Source organism: Eptatretus burgeri, chromosome 13 (genome assembly GCF_056783735.1).
Source record: "Eptatretus burgeri isolate ZD-2024b chromosome 13, Ebu_testis_v1, whole genome shotgun sequence".
Taxonomy (NCBI): Eukaryota; Metazoa; Chordata; class Myxini; order Myxiniformes; family Myxinidae; genus Eptatretus; species Eptatretus burgeri.
The window spans coordinates 84,238,622-84,263,187 of record NC_140973.1 but is presented as its reverse complement, the minus strand read 5'-3'; the positions used below and the strand labels follow the sequence as shown (position 1 = coordinate 84,263,187).

General features: G+C 43.8%; 1 protein-coding gene across 1 annotated transcript in view; it reads right to left on the bottom strand.

Annotated features, from left to right (window-relative positions):
* The window catches only part of GTF3C1 (general transcription factor IIIC subunit 1), a 135,995-nt gene that overhangs the window by 104,483 nt on the left and 6,946 nt on the right, over window positions 1–24,566 (bottom strand). Inside the window, exon 3 of the mRNA XM_085853434.1 lies at window positions 7,843–8,049. Within this exon, the coding sequence (XP_085709560.1) occupies window positions 7,843–8,049 (207 nt within the window). The remainder of the gene's footprint in view (window positions 1–7,842; window positions 8,050–24,566) is intronic.

Genomic DNA, 24,566 nt, shown 5'->3' with positions numbered 1-24,566 from the left:
ACACACCACCGCAATTTGACCCAGGCAGTTTACTCCATGATTTTCCTCCAATCATCATGGAATGGGTGTCCCAAAAGCTTTGCCTCAATCCCATCATCCGGTTAGCTGCCCTTTGAAGGATAGCAGCACAGGAGGGACTACCACAGAGTGGGTTTTCAGTTTTCTTTGCGTTTATGGGTATTGCGGAATGAAGTGTTTTACGTGGCCGGAGTGCAAATCCTGCCACCAACCTCCTTAACAAAAAAAGGAAAAAGTAAACAAGCTGCAGGAAGAATTCCGCAGTCACAGTTGGGCACGAGAAATGGATGGCTGTTGGCTCACAAAGAGCTCCTTCACTCTGACTGGTTTTGTTCATAATCCTGCTGGGTATACAGCTCCATACACCCTCCTCACCAAGAAACCTGGTGGGGTCGGTATAGTCGCCAACAACCCGACCATGAAACACGTTACTGCAGGTACCATGTAACCCTGGAATATTCCCGTCGCTCGCAGGGACCACGTGAGTCACCCGCAGGGACCACGTGAGTCACCCGCAGGGCATGTTCTAAAAATAGCACTAGTCACCATGGAGCTCCGTCTAAAATTTGTATTTAATTGTGTTGCTGTTCTTTTTGAATCAATAACACTTGCATTATTTCTTATTTTAAAATGACAATATTGAATATAAAATTTTTAAAAACAAAAATGTTTTATGTATATATATATATATATATATATATATATATATATATATATATATATATATATATATATATATATATATATATATATATATATATATATATATATATATATATATATATATATATATATATATATATATATATATATATATATATATGATATCTGACCCAGTCTGGGTTCAGAGTTCATTTTTCCACGCAAGTCAAATCTCCATTTCTCTTTTCGCTAAGACAAGCTCGGGAGCAGCTACTATGGGGCGCAATGTGCGGTTTTTACCCTAAACATGGCAGAAAAGCGAAAGAAAACTTACTATTTTCACAATGATTGGAAGGAAGAATTCTTTTTTACAACAGTGAAAGAAAAGTGCTTATGTCTCATTTGTGGTGCGACTGTGGCGATGGCAAAGCGGCACAATGTGGAGAGACACTTCGGTACATGTCATAAAAGCTATAACTACCCACCTGGCAGCGCACTACGGGCCGAAAAAGCCTGTGAGTTAAAGGCAACTTTGGGCAAGCAGCAGTATTTTTTCATGAGGCCGGTGAAAAAGTCACAAAAAACAACAGAAGCTTCATTTAGAGCTGCAAATTTATTAATGAAGAACAAGAAAGCCTTTTCGGACGGAGAGGTCTTGAAAGGTGCAATGATGGTTATTGCAAATACTGTGTGCAAAGACGAGAAGAATGGTTCCGATGTCATCTCCACTCTCTTCGATGTCCAACTGGGTGCAAGTACGATGGCTAGAAGAGTGTCGGATATGTCCGGGAACTTGACAGAGCAGCTGGACCGGGATCTGGCTAAGTGCCGGTGGTTTAGCATCCAGTGCGACGAGTCCGTGGACAGAAGCAGTACACCGCAGCTGATGATGTTTATCCGAATGGTGTTTGATGATTTCTCCACAAAAGAACTCCTGACACTACTGTCCCTGAAGACAACAACGAGGGGAGTTGACATTTACAACACGGTGAAGAGTTTCTTCGTGGAGAAAAAGGTACCATTAGAAAAGCTGGTGTCGGTGACTACAGATGGGGATCCCGCCATGACGGGCCGACATGCAGGTTTCATTGCGCATTGCAAAGGTGACACAGACTTCCCAAAATTTCTACATTACCACTGCATCATTCACCAGCAGGCATTATGTGCAAAAGTGACCGGCTTTAATCATGTGATGACCCCTGTCGTGAAGATCATAAAATGCATCCGCTCCAAAGCCAAACAACACAGGACATTCAAAGTCCTGTTGGAGGAGCTGTCAGCAGAATATGGTGACCTGTTATTACACACAGAAATCCAATGGCTCAGCAGGGGAAGAGTTTTGCAGCGTTTTTGTCACTTTTGGGTGAAATCAGTGTTCTTGAAATCCAAAGGGGAAGACGCCTCGCTGCTCGAGGACACTGAGTGGATACTTGACCTTGCATTTTTAACAGACATCACTGGGAAACTGAACCATTTGAACTGTCAACTGCAAGGCAAAGGCAAGACTGTTGCTGACATGATAAGCGCTGTAAATGCATTTAAAGCTATGATGAGCATTTCTCTGTGCATTTACAGAGAAAGAAAGTGTTGCACTTTCCCTCTGTGCAGTCAGTGCTGCAGGACAATGCTTCTGCATCTGAGGCTTTCGACAAAGCTGCAGAAAAGAACTCTCAAGTCATAAACAGACTTGAGCAAGAGTTTGAGAACAGGTTTTGTGACTTTGATCAACTTGAGCCATGTGTGTCATTCATTTCAAATCCTTTCATGCAAGTGGACATCACATGCATTGCTGAGCAACTAAGTGCAACCTTCAACGTGGATGCTGGACAGGTGGAGATTGAAATCCTAACGTTGCAAAATGACCTCCACCTCAAAGCCCATCAGGATGCACCAAACTTTTGGTGCCTTGTGGACACAGAAAAGTACAAAGGTGTATGCACAGCAGCTATGAAAGTTGCCTGCCATTTTGGTTCAACCTATCTCTGTGAATCAGCCTTTTCTGACATGAACTTCATCAAGAACAAACACAGAACATGCCTTACTGATGCACATCTACAAGACTCACTCAGAGTTACAATGTCAAATTATACCCCAGTGGACAGCATGCAATGTCAGACTTCCCACTAACAGACATTTACAGGCAAAGAAAGAGAACAGATATTTTCAGTGAAACACCATGGCAACGGTAAACTCAATTATTGTACATAAATGTGAAAAATAATTTGTTCAAAAAGTGTAACAGATGTGTTGTTTTGTTAAAAATGCTACAGATTTAGTGATTAACACAAATGTGATCCGATTCATTCAAAAGTATGAAAGAGTTGATGTTCTTTTTTAAATTTTACATTATAATATTAAATTATAATATTATATATAATATATTATTATACTTTGTACAGACATGGGACAGAGTTCATGATTTGTTCAAAAATGTTACAAAGTTAGTGGTTAGTACAAATGGGATACGATTTGAAGATGTGACAGTTAATGATTTCCGAAAAAATGTTACAGAAGTGATACATACAAAAATATAACAGCTGTGATTTTGAACAAAATGCTACAAATGTGCTCATTCATCCAAACTGTCAATAAAGATATTTACAAAAATATCAGAGTTGTGATAATTCTGACTTTCAAATGTTGAAATAGATTTGAGAACATAAATAAATAATGTTGCATGTTTCAATATATCTGTGTTTCCTACCATGGTAAATCATTGTTAATAATTATTGTATGGAATAATTAACATTAACATGTGATCAGACAGTCTCTTCACATATATGAATATTTATTAATGATAATATCATTAAAGGTGAACCGTGCAACTATGTTATCCAGGAAGTTTGTATCAAACAAGTAGCCCTTCGTATTACTCAGTACCCTTGAAGTAGCTCTCAGTTTAAAAAAGGTTGGTGACCCCTGATTTAGCCTGACCTGACCAAATTATATATACTAGTGCGGGCCCGTAGGCGCATGCCCGTAGGTGCGTAAACGACGACTGGATTGGGGCATTTTTCACCCACCCCTCACCCCCTCCCACCTCTCTTGCCCCCCTCCTCTCTACCCCTCTCTCGTGCCAGTACCCTCTCTCGTGGGTGAGGCGTGCCAGTATGTGCAGCTTCGTTCCTTCGCTCTCGTAAACGACGACTGGATTGGGGCATTTTTTCAATTGGATCGGACCAACCGTATCATAAAATGGCCATAACTTGGGAAACATACTCAGGTCCCCAGCGTCAATTGTGACATCATATCAAACGAAGAAGAAGAAGAAGAATTGACGCCCCTCTCTCTCTCGCTCCCCCTAGTCTCGCCCCTCCTCTCCCCCCCTCCTCTCTCCCCCTCCTCTCTCGCCACCCCTCTCAACCCCCTCACGAATTGTGAAGCCCCTCTCTCTCTCACTCTCTCTTGCCCCCCCTCTCACCCCTCCTCTCTCGCTCCTCTCTCTCGCCCCCACTTTCAAACTTGAATATCAAACCTTGAAAAGGCACATCCGCAGGTCCCCAGAAATATTCCTGGCAAGTTTCAATCAGATCGGACCGTCAATCGTGCAAATAATAATAATAATAATAATAATAAAAATAAATAAATAAACATTAATTGTGATGTCATTCATGACGTCATAGCACCGTGTCTTGTCATTGGTCGACAGATAAATGGCCGTAACTTGGGAACTGCTTATCCGATTAATATCAAACCTTTAAATGGCACATCCACGGGGCCCCGGCAATATTCCTGGCAAGTTTCAATCAGATCGGACCTTCAATCGTGCAAATAAATAAATAAACAAACATTAATTGTGACGTCATTCGTGATGTCATAGCACCGTGTCTTGTCATTGGTCGACAGATAAATGGCCATAACTTGGGAACGGCTCGTCCGATTGATATCAAACCTCGAAAAGGCACATCCACGGGGCCCCGGCAATATTCCTGACAAGTTTCAATCCGATCGGACTGGCGGTCGTCAAGAAACTGCGGTCGCAGACAGACAGACAGACAGACAGACACACAGAGATTGCTGGAATTATATATATACATACATATACATATATATATATATATATATATATATATATATATATATATATATATATATATATACATATATATACACATATACATATATATATATATATATATATGTATATGTGTATATATATATATATATATATATATATATATATATATATGTATATGTATATATATATATACACATATACATATATATATATATATATACACATATACATATATATATATATATATATATATATATATATATATATATATATATATATATATATATTGTTACGGCTGTGGAAATTCGCAGAGCACCATATAGGTCCTTAGATCAGTTATGTCGATAAGTCTGTGTTCAGATAGATTTCCCCACCGATGTCTAATGGACTTTATTCGTCTGATCAGGGCTGTGATCTTTGAGTTAGTCGTTTTTCTTTTGCTCTCGTTATTTTGGACCAATCACACCAACCACCTTCTCCACAACGCCAACCACCAACCACCTTCACCATCAACCGCCTTCACACCAACCACCATTACAACAATCACGCCACGTTAACCACAACCTTCATAACCACACAACCACGTTTCCACCTCGGCACAAGGTTGCGAGAAGCCTGGCATTCATCGGGGGAGAACGGACGACAGCCCCACCCCCCAATGAATAATATCTGCGCCGGCCAGCGCAGCAGGAGGAGAACCCAACAAAAAGAGTTATAAAGCGACACCACTAGCTATGAAGAAACGACGCCCTGGAAAAGGGAAAGAAAGGCCCCGATTCGGCAAGGAAAACGCCCTGCCCCTGGAATTTTCCTCCCCCGTGCGCTGCGAAGGGAGGGGCGATGCGCTGTAGAGATAAAAGGACACGAGGTGCTGAGGTCGAGGTCTGTCTGCGGTGGAGGTCTGTCGAGGTCTGCAGGTCGTGGTCGCTCTCTGCCTGGGTCAAAGGCTGTCAAGGTCTGCAGATCGTGGTCACTCGCTGAGTCGTCGACTGAGGGAGGTTGTGGAGGCGTGTAGAAAGGAGGAGAGAGCGCAGCGGAGCCAAGGCGCGTGGCCTGCCGAGCCCTGCCTTACCGGGGGTCGTGGAGACGGGACGCCGCGGGCTGCCCCAGCGAGGTGAAGGTAGCCAGCCCGGTCTCGTGGAGCCTCTGCGGTCCACATGGCTCCGTGTTATAAAGACCCCAAGAGGTCCCGTCTACCCCTTATCTGTCCTGGGGTTTTTCCTTTACTTTTGAATGAACTTTGTGGCATAGAGTCCGATAAGTAAGACTAATAAGTGACTGTACATAATTAATAGACGGTCGTAGTTCCTTTGCATTGTTTTTGTTGGCTGTATAATTGCATATGTGCATGCTTGAATACGTGCTTTTCTTGCATGAATACCTGACTGCATATGTGTGGTAATAAATGTGCTTGTTCAAATGTTGACCTGCTCGTTGCGTCCTTTTCCCCAATTGAACTGCCATATTGCACTCGGAATATAGTTGGTTGTTGAATAACCGATAATAGAATCGTGTCCAACGAGGCCTCGCGATAAAACCCCGCTCGGTTATCCCAAAACGGAGCGAGCTGCTTAAAGCGGCGCGTGTCCAAGCAGGCCTCGTTGAGGTACAGTCTCTCGGTAGTCTGCCCGCGCGAATAATTAGGTAAATCGACCATTCGGCGATCGGACCCTGTAGGGTAGAGTGTTGACTAGGCCGTGGTGTACGTCAATAACACACCCGTGGCTGGTTTTCGGCATTGATCCGTAAAGCCGCGACTGAATTGTTCGTCCGGTGGGCGTACGGCCGCGATTCGGTTAAACGCGGTCGTTCACATGCCGGCGGATGGAAATTCGTAACAATATATATATATATATATATATATATATATATATATATATATATATATATATATATATATATATATATATATATATATATATATATATATATCACACATACATACATGCATGCATATATGGCATAGCATAAACTAAATTAAAAAAAAATCTAAAACACCCCCTTTTGAAGATAATTAATGGCCTTATTTAATTATCCTTCAGAAAGGCATCATCCTTGGTTTGCCCTCTGTCAGCTTGCTGGAGACTTAATTTGCCATTTTGTTCAGCCTATTCAAGAATGCCTTGATTTGAAAACACAATCTACTCTCACAGACTAATTAAAGTACATCATTGAAATATTAGAGGTGATTTGAGAATCAGATCGCGTGGACTAAATTATGGTCAAAATCTGGAGTGAAATCTGAAAATGTTAACAAATTAGCGATTTTTAGAACCAAGCATATTTATTTAAGCAAAGGTTTCAGCTTAATTTTTTCGTCTGTTCAGAAAATAAAATTTAGCGAATAAAAGATTAAGGAATGTGCAGAAAGTGGAACTCCATTGAGTGCAACGACATGCTCTATAACCCGTTTTTGCAATCCATGGCGATACAGTCCACAGGGGTAGTTTTTTTTAGCGAATAAAAGATTAAGGAATGTGCAGAAAGTGGAACTCCATTGAGTGCAACGACATGCTCTATAACCCGTTTTTGCAATCCATGGCGATACAGTCCACAGGGGTAGTTTTTTTTCGGCAATTATGTACACAGTATTCCCTTTACTGTTTTGTGCGATCTGCTTTCATTATAAAATATTAATATAAATATGCTAATAGTTGCTGCAATATATTAGTGGTCGACAGTTACTGAAAACAAAGAGGAACGAAGATAGCTGTTTTCCTAAGATAACATAGCTTACAGCTGTTTTCCACCATCTCAGATCGTCCCCAATCCAACATCGATATTTTCTACCCTCGTTAACATCTACCCCCCAACATCATTCCACCGAAATCCCCCCCCTCCTTCCAAATGTAAAGTTTTCCCTCAGAGTTCCCTTCTATTTCCATCTTGTCCACCCCATGCATCCTTTCCTACATTGTTTGTGCACCGTTTGTCTGCCTCTCTCTCTCTTTTGGCCTTCAGCTCTGGTGTTGGGGTTTACCCCCCCCCCCTCTCTCTCTCTCTCTGCTGTTCCTTTTGTCCTGATCAATTTAGTGTACTCCTCCATGAGCATCGACTATGTAAATAAAAAAACAAAAATACATCAATTGGTCTTTATTACATCTTCAAGGTTTTCATCCGAAGTGATGAAGAAAGGTAAACACAGCAACACAAAAGCAACGCACCGTTTCTGAGCTTGCTGCAGGGTCAGCAGCGGTTGCCTGCTTGAGGAACGGATGAGGTCACTGACATCTAGCCGCTTCGAGAAATGGCAACAGGAGCCTTGTATTCCATCACAATTATCCTGCACAATGTGGATTGGGTAGATATCCACAGTCTGATCATCATCTGCCTTTGAATGTTCTGAGCCCGTCACGGGTTCAGTAAAATTTCTGCGGGGTGGGAGGGTTTGGAAATTTGCATAAAATGAGACGTTGCCCTGTCTGGCAGTGCCATACATGTATTATCTGCAAGCTTACAGTGTAAATGAGTTTAAAGATACAAAACAAATTCCAATAAAGCAAACATTGCAGGCGAGCAGCTTTGGGAATAAAAGAGGCACAAGGCAATAACTACATCATGGTAGTGCAGATTGAGATGTACAGAAAGTTCCATTCCTTAGCTGCAGTTCAGATACCAAAATAAAAAAGTTGATTAAAAAAGGAAGTTTAAAAAGTATTTCAAAACATTGTAAAAACAAGGAAAAGCAATACTGTATTTGACAAAAAAATCCTGCCTTCACAATGATACAAACCTTTGCTAGAACTTGGAACTACACAGTGCTTTGTAAAATACAATATCACTGGCAGGCAGACAGCAGCTGCCTCACTCTGTTGATCTAGACATGATCAGATGCTGATCTGCTGATGGAGCATGTCCCTCAATCCGGAAAAATCTTACCATCTCACCCGGTCACGCCAGAAGAATCATCAAATGGAGCCACCCATCTTCATTATTAACCACTGAAAAAGGTTCAGCCTCTCGAACTTCTCAGCCTCACCATCAGCCCTGACCTCTACTAGGCCGACAATATACCAAAGCTCGCTTCCAAAGCAAGCTGCAGACTGGGCATCCTCTGTTGATCCAAGTCTTTCCTTGGAAAATCAAAACTACTCACAGTCGACAAGGCATTTGTACATACCTCAATGGAGTACTGCTCTCTGCTATGGGCTGCCATCCCAGCATCACATCCATCTCTCCTGGATTGTGTGGAGTCTAAACCTCTGAAAATTATTGGAATCTCCCACAATAATAATATTAATAAAAATAAAGGTTCATTTCTGTTCAATTTACATCGCAGCCAAAGGCCGAATTGAGGTACGTTTTACAATTGATATTAACAAATGATATATAAAAATACTGTTGCGGATCTGGGGTTTGAGGATTGCCATACGAGCAATTGCCGACGTCACGCAATCCGGAAGTTGTTAGCCGGGTGGCCTTCCGACTTCCGGTACACATGCACAGAAGGAAGGCTTTGTGGGCGAGTTTCTCTCTAAATATGTCGATATTCGAAGACAGAAAGATAAGATGTTATTGTAATGCACAGAATATTATGCTGGAGAATATGCTTTCGTCAGATTAACTGCTTAAGCATTTTACTCTTGCATCAATGTGGTAATTCACCACTTTGTTGAATGAATATCAACAAACAAAAGGAGGCGTATCTAGTCTGTGTCGTGCGTGTCACGTGGGACGTGGGTGGTGGTTCGAGAGATGGTCTTGGGGTCCGGTTCCACTTCCAGACAGAGCCACACCTTCCAAACTCAGGAAGGGATTTTTCATATCAGGTAGGTAGGTGGTTATTTGAAAAGACAGGATAAAAAGTGTATTGAGAAAAATCAAGTCCAAAAATTCATCAGACAAGTTTCAGGATTAGGATTCTCGTTTGTTTCTTCCCTGACAAGTATATTTCAGGATTATGATCCTGCTTTTTGTTCAATGTATACTAATTTTATTATTTAAATATTCAGAGTTATTGTTATTTAATATAGTCCTGATGTTGAAGGCCCACTGCCATGCTCTAGTACTGATTATTTGAAAAGGTAGGAAGGATAAAAAGTGAATAATATATTGAAAAAGAATCAACAATCGATAAATGTGATTTAGTCTTATTAGTTAGTATACATATTACTTTGAAGACTTGTTTTATTTTGTCCTCGTATCAGCATGGTGAAATTGTGCAGTGTATGAGGCTGTACTGCCAGATCCCACAAGATGGGAGTTGAATTTTTGGTTCACGAAAAAATATTTTCACGAAAAAAATAAGTGACCACTATATTCGTTATTGTTGTGTGTCTGTCTGTCTGTCTGTCTGTCTGTCTGTCTGTCTGTCTGTCTGTCTGTCTGTCTGTCTGTCTGTCCCGAGCATAGCTCCTTGGGTTTTGATCTGATCCTGATAAAATTTTGGTGGGAGGTTTATATCATGATCGAGTTGTGTTTTCCTGAAAATGGGCGTGGTGCGCCCATTATGGGTGGAGCGACGCCCAAAAAACGTGTTTTTAGGGGGTAGCCGATTTCAATTTGCATCTTCTCCTAGGGGGTTTGTCGAATCTGGCAGGGGTTTCGGTATTTGGTTAGCCCAATGGCACCTGCATAGCCCCATGGAGCTCAATTTTTCATTTTCGTCCCAAGGTCAAGGTCACAAGGTCACAAACTTAGAAAATTGCGATTTTTACATAAAAATCCATCTTCTCCAAGGGGTTTGTCGAATCTGGCAGTGGTTTCGGTATTTGGTTAGCCCAATGGCACCTGCATAGCCCCACAGAGCTCGATTTTTCATTTTCGTCCCAAGGTCAAGGTCACAAGGTCAAGAACTTAGAAAATTTCGAGTTTTGACATAAAAATCATATGAACACCCAAACTTTGAGAGCTCGGATGACAATATTTTTACTAGCCAAAACCCCGTCACAGACGGATTCCGTTCATTCAACCACCCTCACCAGCTCACCCACATTGGAGGGACATGGACTGGACAGGGCGTGCTTGCCCCCACCTACTCATCCCCGCCCCTGCCCCATTCCCCCACACCTCCCACCCCCCGCCTTCAATTTGCTTACCCCCACCCAAAAATTTAATTACCCCGGCCCTGCCCCCGCCTATTCACTCCCCTACCCCCGTCTCTTGATTCCCCGCCCCACTTGCCCCCGGGCCCCCGCCCCCTGTCCACCCCTCACACTCAACCCCGCCTAATTCACCCCAGCCCCCGCCCACTCATCCCCCGCCCCATTTCCCCCCCCGTCTCCCGCTTTCAATTTGTTTACCTCCGCCCAAAAGTTTGCTTACCTTGCCCTCCGCCTCTTCAATCCCTGCCCCCCTCTCTTCCTCCCCCCCCCCCCTCTCTTCATCCCCCGCCCCCGTCTCAACGAAAAGTGTTTATTCTGCTTCAGAGTTGAAGGTTGACTATTACCACTATGTGCGATACACTCTTACAGGTACGAAGTTTCTTTCAGTCCAGGTCACAGTACCGAGAAAAACATGATGCAACCGCTAGGAGGAGCACAAAATTGGTCCTTCAGTATTAATGTATAGATAGAAGATAGAAGATAGAAGATACAGTAGACGCCACTTTATAAATCCACGGTTATAAAATCCAGCCGCTGATTGTGACCAAAATGAGTTGGAACGGAATTTTACATAGAGAAATCCGCCATTTAATAAATCCACCTGCTTGGTAAGTGTGCGGTCTCAACCTAAGCTTGATGTAGTATGCGCTGCTGTAGAGTGAAAAAAAAAAAACAATAACAACAGCAACTGGTAAGGGACTTCGAATCCCGCCGCCGCTCGAATCCCTCCGACCCCGAATCCCAATAGCCAAGGGAAGAAAGCGACGACGAACCCGAGCCGATGCCAACAGCGGCAGAGATGCGGACGGCATTCGCCAAATTGGACAGGGGAATGCAGCTCTCAGGTTTTGCCCATCCCGATTTCCACCACGTGACGGATTCAATAAAGGAACATTTGCGCAAAACCTTCCCTCCCAAGCAAGCGACCTTGGAGAGATTCTTTTGAACAATCCCCTTGTCACCGTTTGATAAATCAATGTTTTTGTAGCATAAAGCAGTGTTTAACGACATTCGCTTTTTGTCTTATCTATCCAGTAGGTGGCTGAAAATAGGTTCTCCGCTTAATAAATCCATCCGGTTAATAAATCCAAACGGCGTGGTCCCATGGTGGATTTATAAAGTGGTGTCCACTGTACAATGTTTCTTGTTACATTTTTTGTGTCAAATTCAAATTCTGAGGTAGTCACCATGTGCAGAAGAGGATTTTACATTGCAGACACTATTTTCAAGGAGTGGAATTAGTAATTACACCACTCAGCAGTAATTTTCTGACGACGGACGTAATGGCGTCAGCGAATAACCGATGATGTCATGACGCCCCGATGCCTCTCGGCGGTGACGTCACACGTCGCCATGTAAACGAATGTAAAACGAAAAGTGTTTATTCTGCTTCAGAGTTGAAGTTTGACAATTGCCACTATGTGCGATGCACTCTTACAGGTACCATGTTTCTTTCAGTCCAGGTCACAGTACCGAGAAAAACGTGACGCGGCCGCTAGGAGGAGCACAAAATTGGTCCTTCAGTATTAATATACAGTAGACTAGGCGTAAGTCGTCGCCATCGGGACCGAGAAAAAAGTGACGACTTAGAAATGTGACGACTTACGCGTATGCGAACATTCATGATGACTGTGGGGTGAAGGATGAAGTCGCGCGTGGCCTGGACACGTACGTGTGAGAGCCGGCTATTGTACCAAAAGGAAAACACAATCTTCAGGGCATAGGTGGGGGTTCATTGGTGAGTTGGAAAGTGATCAAGCAAAGATGGAATTCATGAATCAGTTTATCAAAAATAAAGATAATGAACAACTGTAAGACAACAACTTCGCTGGCTTATCACCATGATGGGATTGACCAACGAACCCCAGAGACTTTTCTGGCAGCATCTGCCAGAAAAGCCCAGTCTCATAGGAATTGTACATGTCCCGAGGCTGATACCTTTCCAAGATGTCTTTCAATTTGCCATCCTTCCAGTCGTGCACCACTGCCGAATCCACGCTGCCTGATTCGCCGCACATCTTGACCTTGCAGATTCCCCACCTCACTTTGAATCTGTCTATCCAGTGCATCGGCAAGGTCTCGGCATCATCATCCCCGAGGTCTGCAGCGAATTTACGTGCCTTCAGCAGCAACATTTCACCGTCCAACCAAATATTTGGCTGAGCCGACATTTGCCGAAACCAGATGATGAGCGCGTCATCGAGATCTTCAAAGGACACACATTTCACGCGTTTCACACTTACCACCGGCCTCGTGATCTTCTCCACTTGTCCAAATATCTTGCCCTTATTCTTCAAGATATCGTTCAATGTCTGCCGTTTGATGTCCAACTTCTCAGCTATGGCTGTTTTCTTCATCAGTGGGTTTGCCTCGCAAAACTGGATAATGTCGTATTTTTCTTGGTAGGTTTTAGTTGTAAGCTTACGTTTAGTCGCCATTGTCCTGCCTGCAGTGCGATCAACGTGTGTGTACGCAGTTATAAATAGCCTATCACTGGCGGTGTAAACCAATGAGCGAGCATCACGATTCCATGAAATCGGGCTTCTCACGAGGCAGCAGTTCCGTGTGACGAGTTAGGAGTGGTAATTTACTTGAGTTTCCATTACGCGGGAACGGACAACATCTGACAACTTAGACGAAGTGACGACTTAGAGATGACGACTTACAGAGGGATGACCCTTTATTCATAGGGACTTAACATTAGATAAATTCGGGACTTTTTGATGCTGCCGACTTAGGCGAAGTGACGAGTTACACGCTGCCGACTTACGCCTAGTCTACTGTATAGATGCATAATCTTGAGGTCATTCCCCACCTAAAGTCTTGAAACCATTTTGCTCAATCTCAAACACCTTGCCCGTGGCGCCCCTTCAAGTTTATTTTTACACTGATTTCATCAAAGTATGAATAATCCGATGAGTGTGAAATGCCATATAGCCTATATGACGTTATATTGTTCCTGGAATGTTCCAGAGGAAGTTTTTCACCATAGGTCATAATCCTTGACCTTTAAAGGTCACAAAGGTCAAATTTTCAAAGTTGTGGGAATAGAACCGGGTTTTCGACCTTCTTCGACGAACTCACTCCAATAAGCTACAGCACGTATCCTGTTTCCTTATTTTAATGTCCACACCATTGTTTTGTGACCTTTAAAGGTTATGCAAAGGTCAAATTTTGAAAGTTGTTGAACGAAACCGGGTTTTCGACATTTTGCAGCTCATAACCTGTCACCCATACCACATCATGTTGATCATTTTTATAACTTGGTCAAACATTATCACATTGTCTCATCCTTGACTTCTGAAACAATCTACATCATCAAATACCGCTCGTGAACCATCGTCGTCTTCAGACTTGTACAAGTTTACAAGTACAAAGACAGCTGAGTCAGAACTCCAGCGGCAGAAATGGATTGTAGCTCTTAAAAGAGTCGATGATACATTGGAACATGTACATCCCCATGATCGGGGTTCATCAACTGCTACTGGAATGACACCCACTACCTGGCAGCCAGGAAAATGGGCTTTAGTCTGTGGTCGGCATTTTATGACAGGTGAGTTTAATGGATTAGATTGCTTCCCATCAGTTACTGACCTTCATGTAACTATGTTCATCTGTACTGTCAGAAGCAAAAGTACCGATATAAACCTAACTAAAACATATGATTATTTTGTAGGGAAACCAAGTAGTGATCCGAGTCATCCAGACTTTGAGCAATCCCTTCACCTCACTCGCCCTGAGCCCCAGTCACTCGTACACAGGAAGAGAAGAACAATTGAACGTTATGAGCGGCACCAACGCTGCACTGCAGCCTCTGCCCCAGCCGCAGTCGAAGATAACCTCCCGGTTGAGGCTTGTTCCCCTGATGATGATGAGGATCAACCAGTTGCAGACAGCAGTGAGGTGCTTGACTTGAAACAAAAGGTTGACAAACTCGAACTGGAAGTGACCAGTCTCAGGAAGGAACGAGATGAACTGAAGGAGAAGTTAAACAAGAAGAGCTTCACCATTGGACAATTCACTGACCAGAAAGTAAAGACGTATGCAGGTGTTCCAAACATTCATCTATTTGCTTGGATTGTAAGTCTTGTCAGTGAATTCATCACTGACCGTCAAGTTATTTCTATTCCTGATCAGGTGCTGCTTGTGCTCATGAAACTTAGACTTGGTATAATAGTGGGGCAACTTAGCATAACAATTGTACATTTTGTGAGGAAAGCACCAAATTTGGCACACGAGTAGCCTATCATATTATGAACAGATTTGGATATTGGGCCATCTCAAAATTTTTGATGGCAGTGGAAAATGGCTGCCACAGCCATCAGCGGCTGAATTTGAGATGGCCCAATATCCAAATCAGACACACACTCGAGGAAATCAGAGTGGCGAGACAGCCCAGGCAAAAATGTGAGAGTTAGAATTATAGTATACGAGAGTTGTACTCTCATATACTACAGTAGTCTGGGGAGAATTACTACAGGAAATGAATGTAATTTTGGCCTGGGAGATGAGAGAAAGTTTGAGGTGTGATGACCTCTTAATAACTGGCACGGTCAACGGACCAATGCAACCCAGTCGTTTAGGAGGTGGAGGAGGGAAGAAAACTGGGGGTGTTTATGGTGCGTGAGTGAGGAGCTGCAACATGAGGTGGAATGACATGCAAACAAAATGCAGAAAAGGGAGAGTGAAGAGGTTCATATCTGCAGAAGACAAGACAGTAGATGGGAGAGATAGAATATGTTGGATGATAGCTTAACATGGTGTGTGAAATTCTGTATGAGCAATTACTACGTCTATTGTCAGTCTGGCGTCCCACCCACTCAGCATTGATTAATTGCATAATTAAAATAAATAAATAGTAATAGTAAAATAATTAATTTCTTAATCAATTGGCTAATAGCATGTACCTGAACCACCACTGTTTTATCCGAATCTGTAACTCTTTGAAAATTCATTGAAAAATGAATAATTAATTGGTTAATCAATAACTCAAAAATACTCTTTATAGCTAAATCACTGAGTCGATGTCATGTCCAAATATCAGCTTCCTAGCTTAAAAGGTGCCTGAGATATTGCTCAGATGAGAAAGAAAATAAATCGATAATAATGAAGTAATTAGTTAATTTATTGATCAAAAAATAAAAAAAATATCTTTTTGGCAAAGCATATCTTCACTTCTGTCCCCATATTTCAGCTTCCTAGCCCAAAGGATGGCTGAGATATCGCCCTGAAAAACAAACAAAGAGTGAAAACTGAGTACTCCCTTCCTTCAGCGCCTGGCGATGACATCATGCATCGCCTCAATATGGAATTGGGAAGGAGCAGTGCACAATAAATCCATATGACTCCATGAATTCCTTTGAGAGGTTCAAAGAAACACAGCTCCCCTCAAAGGAAAGTTCCAGAACGAGTTGAATAAGAGCCATATGAGGAATATTCTCAGGCAACGAAAGTTTGGAAAAAGGCTTGGTATAAAAAATGTGGGCAAATATCATTGCTTGTATCGAAAGACTGATGTATTTGAGGCATTCAGAACAGTCTTTCATAATAAGCAATGATATGGACTAGACCCCGCTCACTATTTCACCGCTCTGGGCTTTGTCTCAAACTCTTACTTATGGGAAGCCGAGATGGGTTAGAGAAGAAAAGAAAGAAAAGGTCCAACATGATGTTCTCACATCTGACCCAGAAAGCTTGGATGATTTATATCATGGGTATAATCTTGAGCATGATTCGGCATATCCTGAAGACTTGCAAGAAAAACATAAAGACCTTCCCCATGGAGCTGAAAAGGAAATCCCGAAAGAGGAATGGCTAAACGAACATCAACAATAATTTCATAAAAATAAAAAAAATGTAACCCGAAGGAAAAAAAACTACTGACAATACTATATCATAAAGAGAAGAAAGTTCTTCATCAGAGAAATCGAAAACAAACAGTTTGAGAGTGCAGGATTGATAGTAAAGAAAATTCATAGATTGTAATTAAATTCGCTCAAAGTCACTGACTTAAGAAATATATTGACTTCAATATAGACATGGAGAACAAAAGCAAAAAGCAACTTTGAAAAGGATTTCTATAAACTGATGAATAATGCTGAATTAAAAAAAAAAAACTAAGGAAAATGCAAGGAACAGACAAAACATTATTTAAACTCATTACATCTGAGAAACAAGGCTTAAAACTAATCAACAAACCGAGCTTCCAAAGGATGGAGAGATCTGAGAACTTTTGTGCTATTGTCAGGTCAGGTCATATTAGATCTGTGACTTGCCACGTGTATCATGTAAACCTGTACTCACGTGTTTCATGGTCGGGTTGTCGGCAACCATAGCATCTCCACCACCAGGTTTCCTGGTGAGGAGGGTGTATGATATGGACACCCAGCAGGATTAAAAACAAAACCTGTCAAAGGGTGGAGGAGTAACTTGTGAGCCAATGACCATCCATATCTAGTGCCCAACTGTGTCTGCGGACATCATTCTGCAGTTGGGTTCCTTCTTATTAGGAGGTTGGTGGCAGGATTTGCACTCCGGCCACCGTAAAAACCCTTCACTCCACAACACATACTAAAAACACAAAGAAATCTGAAAACCCACTCCGTGGGAATATCTGCAGTGCAGATGCCCTCCACAGGGCACCTCACCAGATGACGTGATTTGGGAAAAGCTTTCGGGACCCCCACTCATTCATGATAGGAGGAAAACTACAGGGTAACCTCCCCGGGTCAGATTGCAGTCGTGTGTGTTGGGGTGGTGTTGAGGTGTCGTCCACCAGATAACGGTCTCCTTGGATTAACCTGAGGAAGTCCCTTCGGGTGGGAGCCTGGAATATCCTATCTGTAAAAGAGGATGATCACCTGTCTATGTCATCATCTGAACATCGGTATTGCAGCACTTTCTGAGGTTCCATCCATCCATCCAATGGGACCATACTCTGTGCAGAGCGTTGGTGCTGCCTAAGCAGTCTCCTTGGCTATTGGACGCAATCCTGGACGGGTCGCCACTCTGACACAGGATACCAGAAGGTTGGCACTCATTTTGCCGACCTCGGAAGGATGACATGCAGAGTCAACCCCACCTGGTATCAATTCAACAGCTGAGTGGGATTTGAACTCAGGATCCTCAGATCCCAAACCCACCACCCTTACCAACCAACACTCTGAGGTTCGGAGACCGGATTGCAGCGAGATCATGGTGGGTGGTTACACCTACTATTGGTCTGGTCACTTTGATGATTACCATTCCCAAGGAGTTGCTGTAGTTGTGTCCAATAAGCTGACTCCAATGATAATTGAGGTAACACCGGTCAACGAGCGTATTACGAAACTTATGATTCGTCACTCCTTGAGTGTCGTTTCCCTTGGATCTGTATATGCTCCGACTGAGGCGAGTGATCTCAGCGTGAAGGACGCATTCTATGCCACGCTCGAGTCTGTGGTTGATCAGTGTCCCAGGCGAGATACTCTTCTAGTCTAGGGGAATTTCAATGCATCGACTGGAACTGAAAGGGATGGTTATGAGACGTGTGTTGGTCCCCATGGGTCTGGAACTGTGAACCAGAATAGCATGAAGTTCCTTGAGTTTGCAAGAAGTCATGGACTTAGGGCAGCTGGTTCATGGTTTCAGCACCCACAGGCTCATCACTGCACTTGGTATTCCAATGCTGGAGGTGTGGCAAAGGAGATCGACCATGTGCCCGTTGATGGTCGCTGGAGGATGATCCAGACCTGCAGGGTCTACCAGAGTACTCAGTTCCTCAATACCGACCAGAGGCTTGTGGTTGAAACTCTGAAGTAGCAGCTTAAATCCAGGAGAATGGTACCATCCCAGCCTCGGCTGGATGTTGGCAAGCTCAAGGATGAGAGGGTAGCTGAGGAGTTTGCAAACAGGCTGACTGGGGATTTAGGGGGTCTGGGTGCTTTGGGGGATCCTGAAGATTTGTGGAGTGCCTTCAAGACCACCATCCTTGATGTTGCCAATGGATGTCTTGGAATTCACCATCTGGTGAAGAATGGTGTCTCTCAAGGGACACTGGATACCATTGATCAGTTGTAGGGCCAGGCTTAATGGCAGAGCTGAGCTGTTCAGGGAGTTGAGGCAAAAAACATTATGTGCACTGAGTCATGGACAAGAAGGCGTATGTGCGAGGAATCTGTGGGGAAAGAGCATCACCTGTGGTCAGGTGATTCTCATCCTGCTTACAGGGGAATTCGCACATTGCGTTCCTCCAAGCCCATCTCATGGTGTACTGCAGAGGGTGGTGGGCTCTTGACAGAGGAGTTCAAAGTGAAGGCCTGCTGGGCCGGTTACTTTGAGCAGTTGTACAAGGCTGATCCACCAGCTGTTGGGTTAGATGTCAGGGGTGTTGCTGTCCTTATTGCTGATCCTCCAATCAACTGTGATCAACTTTCGTTTGTGGAAACACAGGCTGTGTGGACCTGTTGAAATGGGGTAAAGCTCCAGGAATCTGTGGCATCCATGCTGAACTTCTCAAGGCTGGTGGAATTGCTGCACTCGTGTCATTGCATGCAGTTCTATGCTCTGCATGGAATGCAGGCATCATCCCAACTGACTGGAAGAGGGGCCTTGTTGTCCCTCTCTGGAAAGGGAAGGGTGATTGCCAGGACAACAACTACCACAAAGGGGTGATACTACTCTCAGGGCTGGGCAAGTTATTTGCTCGGATAATTATTGATAGGATTCGCCGCCATCTGCTTGAGCACCAGCGCCCAAAGCAGTCAGGCTTTACTCCATAGAGGTCAACAATTGCCCTTCGGATCCTCACCGAATGCAGGCGAGACTTTCGGCAGGGGCTGCTTGCAGCCTATGTTGATCAATATTCATTGACTCGGGATTTCCTCTGGAGGATTCTTGGTCTTCGTGGGGTGCCACGAAAACTGATTTGACATCTGAATGATACTCTGGTACTGAGAGTGTTGTGAGATGTGGTGACACAATCTCTGACTTATTTCCAATTGTTACTGGAGTGTGTCAGGGTTGTGTGCAGGCCCCCACACTTTGCAGCAGCATGAAAAATCCACACTTTGTATGGACTGGATGGGGAAGACGTCGGAGAGATCAAGTTGTGGTGCATCGTTTGGGAATGTCAAGATCTCTGACCTTGATTTCGCAGATGATGCAGTCATCTTTGCGGAGACTCTGGATATTCTTTTGGCAGCCCTCGAGGTGCTGAATGAGAAGTCGGAGCCACTACGATTATGAGTTTCCTGGGTCAAAATTAAGATCCAGGCTTTCAATGACATCTTGGATGCTGCTGTCCTGTCTGTACCTGTTTGTGGTGATGATATTGAGGTCACAGAGAGATTCACTTAGCTTGGCAGTGATATTGTTACGAATCTGGCAGCCATGAGCACACAACAGCCAGAGTCCTTAAAGATCAGTTATATCAGTAAGTATGTGTTTCTAGGTAGGGTCCCGTCCTATGTTTAATGGGCGATTAATGTTCCTGTGCTGCGGAGTTATGTTGATAGTCAGGGTTTTCTTTACATTTTACATGACTTACAACAATAACAACACCTTCGCTCCATCCTGACGCCATAACGCTCGTGGTGGGCGGAGTTCAAGAAGGACTTGGCGTCTCTCTCGACCAATCAGAAAGATGCGAGCGAGTTTGCCGTCGGTCAGTCAATGAGAGCCAACGCAGGACAATATTACTCCTCTTCCTGTTTGAGGGGCAGTCCGCTGTGACGCCCGCCACGCCCCCCCCCTCCTCCCCCCAGTCCAACCAGTGGACTTGGCGCCCCTTTTGACCAATCACGGGGGCGAAAAACGCATTTGCGTGCCAAAACCGTCCAGTGAGGGAGGGCGGGTCGGAGGAGGCGGCTCCTCCCCTCTGGAGAAGGAGTGAATAATTGTTCGGCGCGATCCGACTGGGTGGGGAGTTGGTTTTTGTCTGCCGGATGGTCCCGGATCGCCTGGCCTTGCCTGCTGATGCTCGCTGCCTTGTCCGCCCTCGCGCTGGTTGGTGTCCGCCCTTCATCCTCCGTCCCTGGTACTTGGAGTGGCATCGTGGTTGCGGGTTCGAGTCCCGCCGGTCCAGGACGTCGAAGACCACATGAGGTGGACAGGTCCAAGATAGTTCTGGTTTCCAGCTCATCTTCCCTCGAGCTGGAAACCTTCAGTAAAGACCCAACGGGGTCCATTTTGTTGGGTGTGTGTCTGAGTGTGGGCCCGTCTCTAAGTATAGTAGAATCGTTAAGTGCTTGCGTTATTGTACATTGGAATATATTTGGTTGTAATCTGCTCTTTGTCTCCCTTCCCGGTTTTTGCCCATTATTGTAAAATAAATCCCCTCTTGTTGAATGTCCCAGCTCGTCCTTGTCCTTTCTGCCATTGGTTTGCCGCGCTGCGAACGGGAATTAGGAGGCCTCATTGCTGCCGTAATCGTGCTGTCGGCCCGGCAGGATTCTGGTACTCTCCGCTCAGGGTACGACTCGGATCCGGCTCGGTAATGGCCCGGATAGCGCAGATCCTGCCAAGGGTGAATTTCCCCGGTAGTTTGGACGACGTGGTTATTTAGGTAAATTGAAATTGGCAATCGACCCTATCCCACGTGGTCAACCTATTGGTGATCTTCAGCCCGATAAGGGACCCGTGACCATTCGGATTTATTTGAAGGGTGCGACCTAAATTCCGGGTGTTTGGTGGAGCCGACTTTACTGCTCCATCTAGCGGTCGTGCTCACCACCGAGACCTGGCCCCACAACAATATTCATGTCTCTGCTGGTTGTGAGCCAGAGGTCAACAGATGTCTGGGTCGGGCCTGGGGAGTCATGGATTCACTGGATCATGGGGTGTGGCGCTGCCGATACCTGTGCAGGAACACGAAAGTCTGAATCTTCAGGTTCTTGGTGCTTCCAATCTTGCTCTACAGATTTGTGACTTGCACTCTGACAAGGGATCTGAGATGGAGACTTAATTCCTTTGGTACCAGGTCTCTGGAGAATCTTTGGCTATCGCTGGTCGAACTTTGTGTCCAATGAGCAGTTGCTGAGAGAGACTCAAATGAGATTTGTTACTTGTATAGTCCGTGAGCATCAGCTGCTATGTGTGCGGCTCATGAAAGATACGTTTTAGAACTGTGTTATGCTCGCGGCTCATGGAGGAAAAAAAATTGTAAAAAAATAAATAAATAATCGCGAACATGTGGGGCAATTTCCCGTGAATGTATGAGCATGTCGTGAATGTAGGAGAATGTCGCAAATTATCAACCGCGAATACACGGAACCCACGAATGTTGGAACCATGAATGTTGGGGTCCAAGTGTACCAGCAAATTCCACCCATCGCTTCACTGATGGGAATAGTGGGAGGGGTGAGAAAGAAGGGGGAGAGAGAGAACAGGGGGGATAGTGAGGAGGTGGAGGGGAAAAGAGAGGGAGGAAGAGGGGAGAGAAGGTGAGGAGTGGGGTAAGGGAAGGCAGCCTGGGGGTGAGAGGAACAGAAGGCAGACGAGTGGTGGAGCGCTAATTACAATTCAACCGTCTCATCAAAATGTTTCTGCATATGGGACATTTTCACAAAAGCGGGTCAGGTAACGGTAAAGAACAAACTCAAAAATCAACTTTCTTTGATATTCTCGAAATAGTGCTTGAACCCCTTATAAGGCCTAGAAAAATGTTCAAATGATGTCAGCAACGCAGGATCACCATAAGGCCTCTGCACTGACTCGGCAACATATGCTTGATAAAAATTCTCGGACAGTCTTTACCGTTACCTGACCTGCTTTTGTGAAAATGTCCCATATGATAAAGATGGAGACAAAATAATGTCTGAAATCCATTTTCTACCTATCATACGATATATACGGCACAAAGACAAACCGCCCGAATACGTCCAGAGACAGAGACATACACCGCCTGGACATATCCGTAGACAAACTCCATCCGGACACGTATGGAGATAACCAACGTCCAAAGAGGGAGACAGAGAGGTGTGGGAGGGGGGTGCTGCATTGTATTGGGAGGTGGTAGAGCAAGGATGGGATGGAGGGAGAGGGAGAGGGAGAGGGAGAGGGAGAGGTGGGATCAGAGGAGTTGGCAGGAGAATATGTTAAGTTTTGTGAACACACATACACCATATATTAGTGCTTGGTCAATATCAGCAATTTTTCGGGAATCGGCTGACAGAAATCAGTGTGATTACCCGACTACAGTGTGTGAATTTACAGTTTTCACTGTTTTTACAGTGAATATATGGAATATACAGTGAATTGCCAATTTCAATGAACATATTAAAATAAAAAACAACATTGCATTATAGATGTTTCAAAGAGATGTGCTGCCAATTGTCATGTGACGGGTGGAAAAAAAAATAGCTTCTGCAATTTAGAAAACACGCTAATACGGAAAACGGCTCGGAAATCTGCTGTTATCAAATTCAAAATGAAGACCAATTACTGTACCACAGTCCCAAGAAGGAAGCCAGACATAACAACACGCACACGCACACGCACACACACGGGTAAGTACTTTCAAAATCTATTTTATTTTAAGTTATAACCTTAACATACAAGCAAATGACTGATTTCCCAACTGCCCGGATCAGCTGGGTAGCGTTTTGCATTAAGCGATCCTTTCAGAGATGTATTTTGCTTTGAAGCTCACAAAGAGAAACCATATAACCTTTGTAAAGCACACCGATTTATATAAAATAACTAATTTAGAATCGCTTGTGGAATCTACCTTGTAGAAACTGCCGACAGTAAATCCCCATCAGGACATGAACTGTACCGCTATCGACTGGAGGGCGCTCGGCAAGTGGCTTAAGCACTCAAGCAAGCACTGTAATTAAATGGTTGATAAGGATCGGCTTGCGTGGCAAGCGATAGCAATCACCTAACTATCATATTAAACACACCTCCCGGAGACACCCTAAATATTAAATATTTCCAAAATGGACAAATGAGCACTTTTTTTTCGAAGTCGGAACTGCTGATAAGTTCGATTCTGGAGCTTCAATTTTGTAATTCGGCTTAGTTTCAGAGATCTGAGGTTATTGGCATGTGTGGGAATGAAAAAAAGCCACGAACGCTGGCATCTACGGCTGTTTATAAGCATTGCAATGTATCCAGAGATTCAAAGGTATCGACAATATGAGTGAGGAGAGTGGAAAAAAAAACAAGCTGAATACCATGAATGACCCCGACATTGAATGAAAGCAGATTACCAAATGATGTTTATACCTAGGAAGCCGATTACCAGACAATATGAAAAAATAACAATGAATAGCATGAATGATCGGCTGTCAAATAAAAGTGGATTACTAAGTGATGATGATACTTGTGCAGCCGATTACCAGACAATACAAGCTGAATACCATGAATGACCAAGAGGTCAAATAAAAGCCGATTATTAAATGATGTTGATAAAGCTTACATAGCCGATTCCCAAACATAACAAGATGGCGACTATGCGCGACCCTCACCCTTTCTATGTCATGACGTCGATTTCTTTGATAAAACAAATGTAGATACAAATTCCTGTCAGCTTGACTACACAATTGTAAGGTGACATTGCAGACATTGCAGTTAAAGATGACAGAAACACAAATCTATCCACATCTTAACGAAGACATGTCCTTTGTGCGTGACTGATTAAACGGTGAAGACGGCTGACCACGTGCCTGGGCGAGTCCCAACTATGATTGACAGGAGCTCTGAAGCACTTGAGCTGTGATTGGTTACTGATCTCGCGGATGGTCTGATGACCAATCTGATGACCAATCACAGCAATGACGTAAATGTGAGGAGGTTAAGATGGACAAAACAATTTAAAAACCCCTCCTATTGACAGAGTCAAACATCAGGGTAATAAACTTAAT